Genomic DNA, 13,270 nt, shown 5'->3' with positions numbered 1-13,270 from the left:
AGCTTCTAATGCCAGTTCTCTAAATTTTCTCAATAGTGTATCTCGAAAAGAACATTGTCTTCCCTCCAGGGATTCCCATTTGAGTTCCCAAACCATCTCCATAACACTTACTCGTTGTTTGAACCTACCGGTAACAAATCTAACAGCCCGCCTCTGAATTGCTTTGATGTCTTCCTTCAATCTGACCTGGTATGGACTCCAAAAATTTGAGCAATACTCAAGAATAGGTTGCACCAGTGTCCTATATGCGGTCTCCTTTACAGGTGAACCATTCTTCTCTAAAATTCTCCCAATAAACCAAAGTCAACAATTTACCTTTGCTACCATAGTTCTCAGATGTTCGTTCCACCTCTTATCGCTTTGCAACGTTAATGCCCAGATATTTAAATGACTTGACTGTGTCAAGCAGGATGCTAGTAATGCTGTATCCAAACATTACAGGTTTGTTCTCACTAGTCATACACATTGATTTACATTTTCCACATTTAGCGCTAGCTGCCATTCATCACACCAACTGGAAATATTATCTTAGTTGTCTTGTATCTTCCTGCAGTCACTCAACCTCGACACCTTGCTGTACACCACAACATTATCAACAACTTCCACAGATTGCTGCCCATCCTGGCAGCCAAATCATTTATGTATATAGAGAACAACAGTGGTCCAATCACACTTCCCTGGGGCATTCCTGATGATATCCTTGTCTCTGATGAACAGTCAGCATCGAGGACAACATACTGGATTCTATTATTTAAGAAGTCTTCAAGCCACTCACTTATCTACCCACTTATTCCATATGCTTGTACCTTCATTAACAGCATGCAGTGGGGCACCATGTCAAATGTTTTCCACAGATCTAGAAATGTTGAATCTGCCTGTTGCCCTTCATCCATAGTTCTCACTATATCAAGTGAAAAAAGGGCAAGCTGAGTTTTGCACAAGTGATGCTTTCTAAAACCATGCTGACACATGCACATAAGCTTCTCAGTCTCAAGGAAGTTTATTACATTCAAACTGGGAATGTTTTCAAGGATTTTGCAGCAAACAGAAGTTGGATAATTTTGCGAGTCCGTTCCTTTACCTTTCATATATACTGGAGTCACCTGCACTTTTTTCCAGTCATTTGGGACTCTCCTCTGGGTGAGAGGTTCATGATAATTGGAAGTTAGGTAAGGGGCCAATGCTGTATGAAACTCTTTGTAAAATCAAACTGGAATGCCATCTGGACCTTGTGATTTATTTGCTTTCAAATCCTTCACTTGTTTCTCTAAGCCAGGTTTGTTTATTACTATGTCGTCCATACGGGTGACTGTCCCATGGTCAAATGACGATGTGTTTGTATGATTATTCTGTGCGAACAATTTCTTGAACATGAATTTTAAAACTCCAGCTTTCATTTTGCTATCTTCAACTGCCACACCAGACATGACAACAAGGGACTGGATGGAAACTTTACACCTGCTAAGTGATTTTACATATGACCAGAATTTTCTGAGGTTCTCTGCCAGATCTTTTGCTATGGTGTGACAGTGGTAGTTGTTGTATGCTTTGTGCATAGATCTTTCTACAGATGCACAAATCTGTATTAATCTTCACTTGTTATAATCTGTGCATTCCTTTTTGGAACCGAGAGTGTGTTTGCATTGTCAGCAAAGAGACCTGTTTTGGCTTCTTGGATATATGACGGGAGATAGTTTATATATAACAAGAACAGACGGGGTCCATAATTGATCAGTAGGGTACTTCTGTAGTGATTTTACTCTTGTAGTGACTTCTCACCATTATGAAGATGATGTTTCATTGTGTACACTTCATGGGTTTTTTAATATGAAACTTGGCTTTATCTTAGGTGGGATTAAAACCATTGACTGACGAGATCTCTGATGCCATAATATTTTAACTTCTCTAGGAGAGAGCTGTGAAATGTACAGTCAAATACTTTTGACAAGTCACAGGAAATACCAGGATGTCTTTCAGAACTCAAATTACACAGAAGTCAAAAATGAACCATGGATTACACAATGAATAAAGATATATGGGAGAAAAAGGAGACTCCATCTACAATCTAAGAACAGCTCTGATGTAATGCATTACAAAGAATACTACATAATATTGAAGCAAGTAATCCAAAAATCGAAGCAGTTTTATTATGAGAAAAAGATAATTACATCAGGCAACAAAATAGAAACTGTATGGGACATAGTGAAGACAGAGACAGGTGGGGACAAATAGGAAGAGGAGCAGATAGATCTAAAAATAAAAGAGACTTTCGTAACAAGTGAGCGTAGTGTTGCAAACCTCTTAAAAAAGACTTCATTTCTGTTACTGACAGCTTGGGGTTTTCAGGTTCGGTGAACAGTGTAGTGGAGTATCTGAGACCAGTGTTTAAAAATAACTTCAGTAAAATGAAAATGACACTCACATCTCCTTATGATAAAATATCAACAAAGTTAATCAAAGAGTGCTCAAGCAAGTTGAGTTCTATCTTAAGTTATTTGTGTAGTCAATCTCTTATCAGCAGAACATTTCCAGACTGGCTAAAGTATGCTGAGGTTAAGCCTCTTCACAAGAAGGGGGATAAAGAGACTCCAACAAACTATCAACCAATTTCACTTTTGCTGGCTTTCTCAAAAATATTTGAAAAGGTTGTGTTCAAGTGTCTCCTTAAGCATCTGACTGCAAATAATATATTGTTCAAGTCACAGTTTGGATTTCTTAAGGATTCGGATGTAGAGAAAGTTATTTACACTTACAATGAGAATGTACTTAATTCATTAGATAATAAATTATAGGCTATTGGCATTTTCTGTAACCTGTCAAAAGCCTTTGACTGTGTGAACCACACCATTCTCTTAAGTTAATTAGAATATTAAGGTGTCACTGGCAGTGCTATGAAATGGTTTGAGTCTCATCTAACAGGAAACAAAGGGTGCTGTTGTGAAATACCTGTGCAGTAAGCAGTCAGTCCTGGTCTGACTGGGAATTAATTTCATGTGGTGTTCCTCAAGGCTCCATCTTGAATCCACTGCTTTTTCTTGTGTACATTAATGACCTTGTGTCTGTTACATTTCAGATGCTAAGGTTCTTTTGTTTGCAGGTGATACAGATGTTGCAATAAGTAGCAAATCAAGTACAGATTTAGCCACTAATCAAATTTTCACTGACATTAGTAAATGGTTTAAAGTTAACTCACTCTCATTAAAGTTCGAAAAGACCTACTATATGCAGTTCAAAAACTGTAAGAGATTTCCGTCCAGCATGTGTATAACATATGAAGACATGCAGACCAAAGAGGTTGACAGTGTTAAATTTCTGGGTTTACAACTCGATAATAAATTCAGTTGGGGAGGGCATATCACAGAATTGCTTAAGCGTCTAAACAAGTCTGTAGTTGCGGTGCAAATGATGTCAGATGTAGAAGACATAAATCTAAAAAAAAACTTGCATGCTTTTCTTACTTTCATTCTATTATGTCCTACGGGATCATATTCTGGAGTAACTCATCAAACCGAGCAAAAGTTTTTAGTGTGCAAAAGCATGTAATAAGAATCATTTGTGGTATAAATTCAAAAACATCATGTAGAAACCTCTTCAAGGAACTTTCTATTCTAACCACTGCTTCTCAGTATGTTTATTCCTTATTGAAATTTGTTGCAAGTAAAAGATCTCTATTTCCAACCAATAGCTCAATACATAGTATCAATACTAGGAATATGAACAATCTACATAAAGACCTAAAATCACTTACCTTGGTGCAAAAAGGGGTCCAATATTCAGGAACATACATTTTCAATAAATTGCCAGCAACCATTAAAAACTTAGTTTCAGATAAAGCGTGGTTTAGACAGAGTTTGAAAGGCTTTTTGTTAGTCCTTCTACTCCATAGATGAATATCCTAACAGAGACTGTTAGGCCAGCTTAAGTAAAAATGTCTGTTAGATTTCCGTTTTGATAGCACTTGGTCACAACAGTCAAGATTAGGTATTTTGTGTATGATAAGTTTATTAATAGCACATAACAATGTTTCATTCTGTCAGTGTATTAATTCTGTAAATATTAACAGCTCCAGTTTACTATATTGTATTCACCTGTTTTGACAATCCTCTGACAAATGACCAGGATAGTAAGTATTATATTCAAATGTTTTATGTTTTTTATGTTACACTTTCTGACATGTTCTACACCCATGAGAAATATCTCATTTTTTGGGGCTATGGAACGAAAACTGAATCTGATCTAATCAACTGTGGCTATGGAACATAAGAATTGAATGAATGACTCACTTTTTCTATTCAGTTTTAGTAGTCAGTGCTATACTTTTTTGTTGTCTTATTATGAGTGAATGTGGAAGGGCACTGCAATCCTCTTCAGAGAGTTTCTCTCATTTGTATTCCAATGACACACAAAAGTACCGAGGGTAATCATACATTGAAATAACTGAGAATAACTTGATTGTTTTTATGTTATTGAAAATAGTTCATATTGTTAACTCCAGGAAGGATAAAAGAAGACAAGAATCCAAAAAAATAGACATAAAACAAAGCAAAAATAAGAAAAGTGTTCTCTGCATGTGTCTTACTTCTCATTTCAAACAAAATTATGAACATAGAAAGGAAGCTAGTTATGTATCTTGTGAATAAGTTGCAGTTGCTCCTGTCTCCCATATGCATCTGTAACCAGTGTTGTGCATAGTCTTACCTTCTCAGAGATAATACATAAAATATGTGTGAAAATAAAGAATAATCTTTCTTTATTGTGCATTATTCTCATGTTCTTATTGCAGATGAACTGATACGACAAATTACTATTGATTGTCCAGAAAGAGGCGTGCTGTTACTCCGAATCAGAGAAGAGCTCCAACACACTCTGGCAGCTCACCAGGCACTCTATGTGAACAGTGTCAGAATTGGAGAGAGGAAGACGATAATGGTTAGTGAGGCAACAAGTTAATATCTAAATGCTTGCAACAAAGTGTAGATTCCACTTATCATCCACAAAACTGGAGCAACCAGAGCAGGTATAACAGACACGGTTTTTAAAATGTAGTTCAGTTCTCTATCTTTCACAATACTTTAAAATTCCTTCATCAAAAGAAAGATAGCAAAATGGAACGTAAGATGCACAAATCCCAAAAGGGAGGAGAAGTTGCTCTATCCCCCAAATTCACATGATGCACAAGATTTGGCGAACCATTACTTGCATACAATTTCTTGTGCCTGTAGGGTCTGCAATGATCTAGACAGGTGCATAATTTCTTCTTTTTCGTGTCTACTATTACTTTCCCATAGACGTCTTTAAAAATCCTGAAGTAAGAGATTCAACCAGAGTTTGATTCAATGCCACTCTGGTTCTTTCTAACTGTCTGTCTTCACACAATCACACCTATCTTTTTCCAGATATTGTTAGTAGTTTTTTTTTACTTTATGTTGAGTAACTGAAGGCAATAACTTTTTTAAATTAATTCCAAAACATAACAACCAAATATTTAATATAATCAACACTTATGACTGTAAATAGTAGCATCATATAAAGTATCTGATGCGTCCTCACTCATAATGTACATACTGCCATTATGCCAGGCCAGTAAAGCTATCAAACAACATTATAATTGTTTCTTGCATCCCAGCTTCCAAAGTCTCCTCTCTTTCCACTGTCCATCAATTAATAATAATAATTTTTATGCAACATTGAATAATCAAATACAGTCTCTAGAAATAATACAGTTTCAGAACATCATACAGACTATTCTTCTAAATATGTCAGTTTACAAATTAAAAGCCAAAGATTTTTGTGTAACAACAAATTTTACATTTATTTATATACAAAAAACATCGTGACAAATATTTTATTATCATTAGTTCACTTACAAATTACTTATAAGTAAAAGCTCGACATACTTGCAAGCACTTTTCATTATAGATAAAGTGCTCATCTGGGGAATAAAATGGATTTTCAGTTAAAATTATTTTTAGCAGGTCTTTTAACTTGCTAGTAGGAAAGGCTGTGAGACTTTTGGTAGGGCATTGGCTAGCTTCAGACCAGCATTAAGTGCATTTCTTCGTATGAAGCTATTCTGTGGCTATTTACATGGTATCTGAATTTTTGTGTTGTGTCATTCTGGCATCTGAAGTTTGGATTTATCATTTCCACAAGCAATATTACTTTCAGTATATATACATCTATAATGTTTTCTGACAGCTTACAGGCTAAGGAATTTATACACATGCCCCTTTTGAGATACCATGAAATGTAATTCCCAAGAATTTGGTCCATTTTTCATTTTTTACAATCTCATTTCCTAGAGATAATTTCATGTCAAATTCTGTTTGATTCCTGATTTTAAATTCCATTACTGAAGCACTTACATTTAGATGGTTTTCATTGAAATACTTGACCATTTCACTAGTTATACTGTTGCACAGCACCCCAAACTGTCATAAGCTTTGTGTTTGCACACAACTGATGTATTATCAGATTTTTTTTTTTTAGAATTATTTGTTAGTAATTGTTTCACATCTTTATATGAGATTTTCCATTAATTAGTTAGATCACCTATATGGTCCACATTCTTCATTGTTTTGTCCCTTTTTTTAGCTATCACTTACATCTGTCATCTAAACACTTTCTCTTCTTCAGTGTTATATATATATATATATATATATATATATATATATTCGTCACCAACTGTGCTAGTTTCATTTGCCTCCTATTGTCTTGTTCGGTTTATAGTCCACTTCTCTTTTTCTATTTATTGATTTATTTATTTAACATTCCATTATTTAACATTCCATAGTTTTAACGTTCGTTATTCGCTGTTTTCCAGCCAACAATCACTGCCAACAATCTCTTCCACACCTATCAGTATCATCCAATTCCGTCGATTTCGTGTTGCTGGTGATATTTTTGTGCCATTGCCTATCTTTCTCTGCCACAGGAAACATTTTTTGGAACATTTCTGCGCCACCCGCGAACCTTTTTGCGGCACACGCGATCTTTTTTGCGCACGCACGATCTTTTTTGCGTCACGCGCGATCTTTTTTGCGTCACGCGCGATCTTTTTTGCGTCACGCGCGATCTTTTTTTCGCTACTCGCTATCTCTGTTTTTGAGCAGCGTGTGTTCTTTTTCCCCTGATCTGGACATACTTGCTTGGTCTGGTCAACTTTTTCCGTATTTTTCTTATTCGGTGGTCTTTCTTTGGTATTTAACGTTACCAACACAATTTCTTTCTTTCTCGCCCTTCCTTCCGTGTTTTATTCCTTCTTATGATTACTATTCTAACTTTAGTTATTTAATTTCCCTACCCACCAGTTACCCACTATGTACCCTAATCCTATACCACATTATTTACGTTCATTCCGGAAACATGCATTTACCGTAGCCAAACTGCAATCCCACATACTTTTCCTCCGTTCCTGCTTAACCTTTGGAATTACCCCTAAAGGACTTACCTTAAAAGTTCCCATCTCTGGGTGCAATTCCTCCTTCCACCAATCTCTCCTGGACTTCCAGAACCTTCAATCCTTAGCCCTTACCCAACTTGTCCTGAACCTCTACACTACTTCATGTAACCACCACTCCCAACAGCTCCTATCTCTCTTCAAAGTCCTCCATCTCTCAAACCCTTGCTTGGAGAACACACTCAGGAACATCATCCTAGAAGCCAGCCGCAAACTTGAGTCCCATGCCACACACCACCTGAAAAAACTATCCACAGTGCTAGTGCAACACCTAAGAAGTGGGGTCCCTCTCCCTATCCCTCACAAACACCAACCACAACAGAACCGTCAACAAACCCCCCTCATAGCCAACAAACCTAGCCTAGCCACCCTACTCAATCTCCCCATCCCAGCACATACTCCACACAGACCAAATCTCAACTATAACCACAGTCAAATGCCACATATCGCCAACTCCAATTCAGTTCTAAACCTCTCATCCAGATCCCTCTCTCCTCAAGAGACATCTGTTCTATCAAAAGGCTTAACCTTTAGCCCCACACCTAAATTCAACCACACTGCCCTGGTTAAAGATCTCCTCTCTTTCACCCGGAACCTCAACTGGAAATATCACTTCACCACCCAAACACAGCCCCCAAATACTAGACCCAGTGTTGAACCTTGTTTAGAACAGTTCCGACCGCCTTCTCAAAGGGATCCTCCTCCCCTCCCCCAAAACCATCCCTTGCAGACGTTTCAGGAATTCCTCACATCCAGTGTTGCCTCCCAGTCCTTCTTGAAGAACATTCCGACAACCCCCAACATCACCCCAGCTGAATCCCGTGCCATTAAGCAGCTGAAAACAGACCGCTCTATTGTAATCCTTCTGGCGGATAAAGGCTCCACAACTGTGGTACTTGACCGTGTGGAGTATGTGGCAGAAGGACTGCGTCAACTCTCAGACACCTCAACCTACAAAGCTGTTACCCAGGATCCCATTCCCTCCATTCAGACTGAGCTGCAGAAAATCCTAAAAATCCAAGGTCCGTCACAAGGCCTCACAATGGCTTCCATAGACTTACTCACTCCACCTGAGCCACGTACCCCTACCTTCTACCTATTACCTAAAATCCACAAAGAGAACCATCCTGGCCGTCCCATTGTAGCAGGCTTCAAAGCCCCAACAGAACGTATCTCAGCTCTGGTAGACCAACACCTCCAACCTATCACCTGCAGACTCCCATCCTACATCAAGGACACAAACCACTTCCTAGAACGCCTCAAATCCATTCCCACTCCTCTCCCACCTGAAACCTTTCTTGTCACCATAGATGCTACATCCCTTTACACAAACATCCCACACACCCATGGTCTCTCTGCCCTTGAGCACTACCTCTCCCAACGCCCACCCGAAGATCTTCCAAAAACCTCGTTCCTTATCACACTTACCAACTTCATCCTCACCCATAATTACTTCACTTTTGAAGGCCAGACCTACAAACAAATCAGGGGAACTGCCATGGGAACCAGGATGGCTCCATCCTATGCCAACCTCTTCATGGGCCGCATGGAGGAGGCTTTCCTGAAGACCCAACAGCTGCTTCCCCTGGCCTGGTATAGGTTTATAGATGACATCTTTGTGGTCTGGACTCATGGTGAAGAAACACTCCTTAATTTTCTCCATAACCTCAACTCCTTTTCGAATCTGAATTTCACCTGGTCCTTCTCCAAAACCAAAGCCACCTTCCTGGATGTTGACCTTCATCTTGTTGAAGCTCACATCCACACCTCTGTCCATATCAAACCCACCAACAAACAACAGTACCTTCACTTTGATAGCTGCCATCCATTCCACATCAAACGCTCCCTTCCCTACAGCCTAGGTATTCGTGGCAAACGTATCTGCTCCAGTGACAAATCCCTCAACTATTACACCAATAACCTGACCAGTGCTTTCCTCTCCCGCAACTATCCTGCAGACCTTGTCCACAAACAGATCTCCCGAGCAATACATTCCTCCCCGTCCAACAACAATATTCCTACCCTCAGACCACACAGAAGCATCCCCCTTGTCACCCAATATTATCCTGGCCTCGAATACATCAATAAATTACTCCGCCAGGGATATGACTTTCTCAAGTCAACCCCTGAAATGAGATCATCCCTTGACAAAATTCTCCCCACACCACCCAGAGTTGCCTTTCGTCGTCCCCCTAACCTCCGTAACATCCTTGTTAAACCCTGCAATATCCCCAGACTACCTTCTCTACCCAGCGGTTCCTACCCCTGTAACCGACCCCGCTGCAAAACCTGCCCCATGCATCCCCCCACAACCACCTACTCCAGCCCCGCTACTAGGAAAACATACACAATTCAAGGCAGGGCCACGTGTGAGACTACACATGTCATTTATCAGCTGACATGCCTGCACTGCACAGCCTTTTACATCGGTATGACAACAACTAAACTGGCTGAGCGCATGAACGGACACAGACGAACTGTCCGCCTAGGAGATGTCCAATACCCAGTAGCGGAGCATGCCCTCCAGCATAATTCTAGGGACCTAGGAACCTGCTACACTGTATGTGCTATTTGGCTTCTCCCACCCAACACCAGTCCCTCTGAACTGCGGAGATGGGAACTTGCACTCCAGCACATCCTTTCATCCCGCCATCCCCCTGGACTAAACCTACGTTAAACAACCTCACTCCCATTTACTTTTCAGTCTTCTCCTCTTTCCCTTTCCTCTTTAGCCATTCATGCATCTTTCCATCCTACATCTTTGTACTATACACCTCTTTACTTCTGTATGCATCCTCTTTGGTTTGAAGCTGGCACAGTACCTACAGTAGAATATCTTTGGCTTCCCTCTGACAACCATGCCTCTATCCTTGCTACCTTCCCTGTTTTCCTTTCCCTGTTGCTTCATAACCTGGGTTGTGAGTAACTAAATCCACTTTCCCTTCTTCCCTTTCTTTCCCCTCTCTCCTCCCTGATGAAGGAACATTTATTCCGAAAGCTAGGAGCTTAAATTTTCGGTTGTTTTTTGTGTTTCTATCGGCTGTACTGAGCTGAGGTAAGTACTGGCCAGCCCCTCTATCTCTTTGTTAGTAAAAGTTATACTGTATATCATTAACATAAATCAAGAGGAGACAGGGTCCCTAGACAAAGCTTGAGACACTCCATATATGATATCACAGATTTTGAATTTGAAAGATGCACTGTTTGTTTTAAGCAGTACAAATTGGCTTTTGTTGCTCGTATATGATTTTAATAACTTATAGACTGTTCCTCTAATACCCAGGTTCCACAGCTTGTCAAATAATATCATGATCTTGACACAATCATAAGCTTTTTCTAGATCAAGAAACACTCCAGTAACATACTACTTGTTCTCTATGGCAGTTATTACTTGATCTATTAATTGTGCTACAGCTACTGAAGTTCACATGTTTTTCATTCTGATTTCTAACTATTAAATTTTTTGCATTCTGATTTCTAAATATTAATTTTTTTTTACTCAGGAATGTCATTAGTTTATCACAAATAACTTTCTCAACTACCTTAGAAAATGCAGGTAGGGTTGTGATGGGGTGGTGGTTTTCAATTTTAGATTATAACCTTTCTTGTGAACTGGGGTTACTTGTGCTGTCTTTAGACTGTCTGGAAACTATCTGATGATGTTACATCATTACCTACTATGGCCATAGCATCCGATTGTGGTCTGTGCACTTTTCTAATGTGTTGATAGACAATCCATCATAGGCTGCTGATTTTGTATTTTAGTGATCTTACTATGTATTTTATTTCCTTGCTATTCGTGGGGCCAAGTATATGATAGTTATTGATTGAATACTGTAAACAACTAACAGTTGGGTTAAGAGAACAATGGACAAGGATCCAGGGTGGCTGAAGTGAGTCAAGTACTCTGGCCCTAAAAATGTGGATAATGCAATCTGAATTGATATGATGCTGAGGAGACGTTGATTGATAATCTACAGAAGTTTCTCAATATAGGTGCAACTGAGAGCAAGTAGTGATTGAGATCTGTACGCCCTGAAAAGGCTAGAGCAGCAGTATGTTACCCTGTTTGCTTCGTGTGGTGATGTAAAATGCAGCTGGCGAGAAGTGCGTGGTGGTGGGAAGATGTGGAGGCGGCACCTTTTAATCGACCATGGCCATGGAAGAAATGCAAAAATCTCATGGTCTAGTGGTCAGGCAGATGGATTGCAACTCCCTCTCTGCCAGGGCCCTGAAATCACGATAGATTTCAGTGTGTGTGATACACTCATTCACTGGTCGTACCAAGGACCAATTTGGCTCACTTACACAAACAGAGTGCACAAGGATACCAAATGTCGAGATTGGTAAACCAAAAATGAATAACTGTGCCCTCAGCAAATGAGTGGTTCAAGATATTTGAAGTCACACTGTCAATACGGTAAGAACTTCACCACAGGGTCTCCAGTCTTAACTACTTGCAAGTGAATTCAGATTCAGGACAGGTCCCAAGCAGCAACCACACATGCCATAGCTTCAACCAGAAGATGCTTCAAGACCAAAGTCAGAACCTCTCCAGATAAAAAAATTCCGTTTCCCCTCAAAATGCACAAACACCACCACTTTCACCCCGTCTTGAGCCAATCACAGGGCTTTAGAGGCACTAAATCTCCCCTCCTACACAGCAGCACAAACTCATGTTTAACGAGTGCAAGAGTTAAGAAACCTGCATCTCTGAAAAAAAAGAAACTGACAATTACTGCCTTTTTTAAGTTTTCTCTAAAGTCGTGTCACTTCCTGCTGCAACAAGTATACAGATACAGTCTTAAAGATCTTTATCTAAATAGCCTGTGCATTGTAGCATGTTAGTCCTAGCTATGAGGTGTAATAAAGATTGTATCTATAAATGTTTCCCAGACACTGGAGTTTCTTATACAACTGAGGAGGCCGATGGAAGTGGGTCACAGTCCTGTTTGCAGTATCGGCAAAGGGAAGTGGGTCACAGGCATATTTGCAGTATTGGCGAACAGGAAAACTTGTGAATTTTTATTACGCATGGCTCGGCACACAATGCCCGGTTCACGACTCCACTGTGCAGATGTGTCACTTCAGTCTGTCACCACCAGACCAGTCTTCCGCTGGCGCCGTGGCAGGTAGCTCGGCTTTGTTCTGCTGGAGAACTGTCTCAACTAGGGGCTGTTCTGCCTGCCCTCTACGGCTGTGGGCCTGTCCAGCAAAATTCACTGAGGGATGGGCTTGCCGCCAATTGCTTTCAATTTCCAACATGCCATTTCTGCAAGCTAAGAACCATAAAAATACTCACTCTTTTAATGCCCTACCAGGCTCCATCAATGTCTGCTCAGGCCATTAACTTTCTAGAGTCTTGCTCAAGGTGCATAAGGTTGTAACAAAATCTTTAATAATTTTCCATATGTGAGAAATAAGTGAGAAAGTAACTTGTCCTCTCTCACTGCTCTCTACCAGCTGTTGATTTCTGCATGGGTAGTGTCTCGCTTCAGTATTGTTTAGTGTGACATGAACCAGAGGAAATCATTGAAAATAGTAAGAGAATCTCATCCTTAAAAATGATATATATGTGAAAAAATATAACTTTGCCAATTAGGATTGCTCATGGCTAAAACACATCCTACCTTTACCTCATTCATTCCAGGGATCATTCACTCACATGAAGCTGCAAGCCAGCAAGAGTACATATAAACATTGCCACGAGTAGTATGAATTATGTTACACCCAGGGGTCATTGCTACATCACAGACTTCTGGTAAACATTTGATAGGCGGTTAAAAGGCCTTGCAGCAAAGAAATATACCC

General features: G+C 39.8%; 1 protein-coding gene across 1 annotated transcript in view; it reads left to right on the top strand.

Moving 5' to 3' along the window:
- LOC126336509 (33 kDa inner dynein arm light chain, axonemal-like) overlaps nucleotides 1–13,270 on the top strand; it is a 129,324-nt gene that overhangs the window by 55,708 nt on the left and 60,346 nt on the right. The window contains exon 4 of the mRNA XM_050000287.1: nucleotides 4,784–4,929. Coding sequence (XP_049856244.1) covers nucleotides 4,784–4,929 — 146 coding nt within the window. The remainder of the gene's footprint in view (nucleotides 1–4,783; nucleotides 4,930–13,270) is intronic.

The sequence above is a fragment of the Schistocerca gregaria genome, chromosome 2, assembly GCF_023897955.1.
Source record: "Schistocerca gregaria isolate iqSchGreg1 chromosome 2, iqSchGreg1.2, whole genome shotgun sequence".
NCBI classification, from domain to species: Eukaryota; Metazoa; Arthropoda; class Insecta; order Orthoptera; family Acrididae; genus Schistocerca; species Schistocerca gregaria.
The sequence above is the reverse complement of the archived record's forward strand: the minus strand, read 5'-3'. Positions and strand labels throughout refer to the sequence as shown.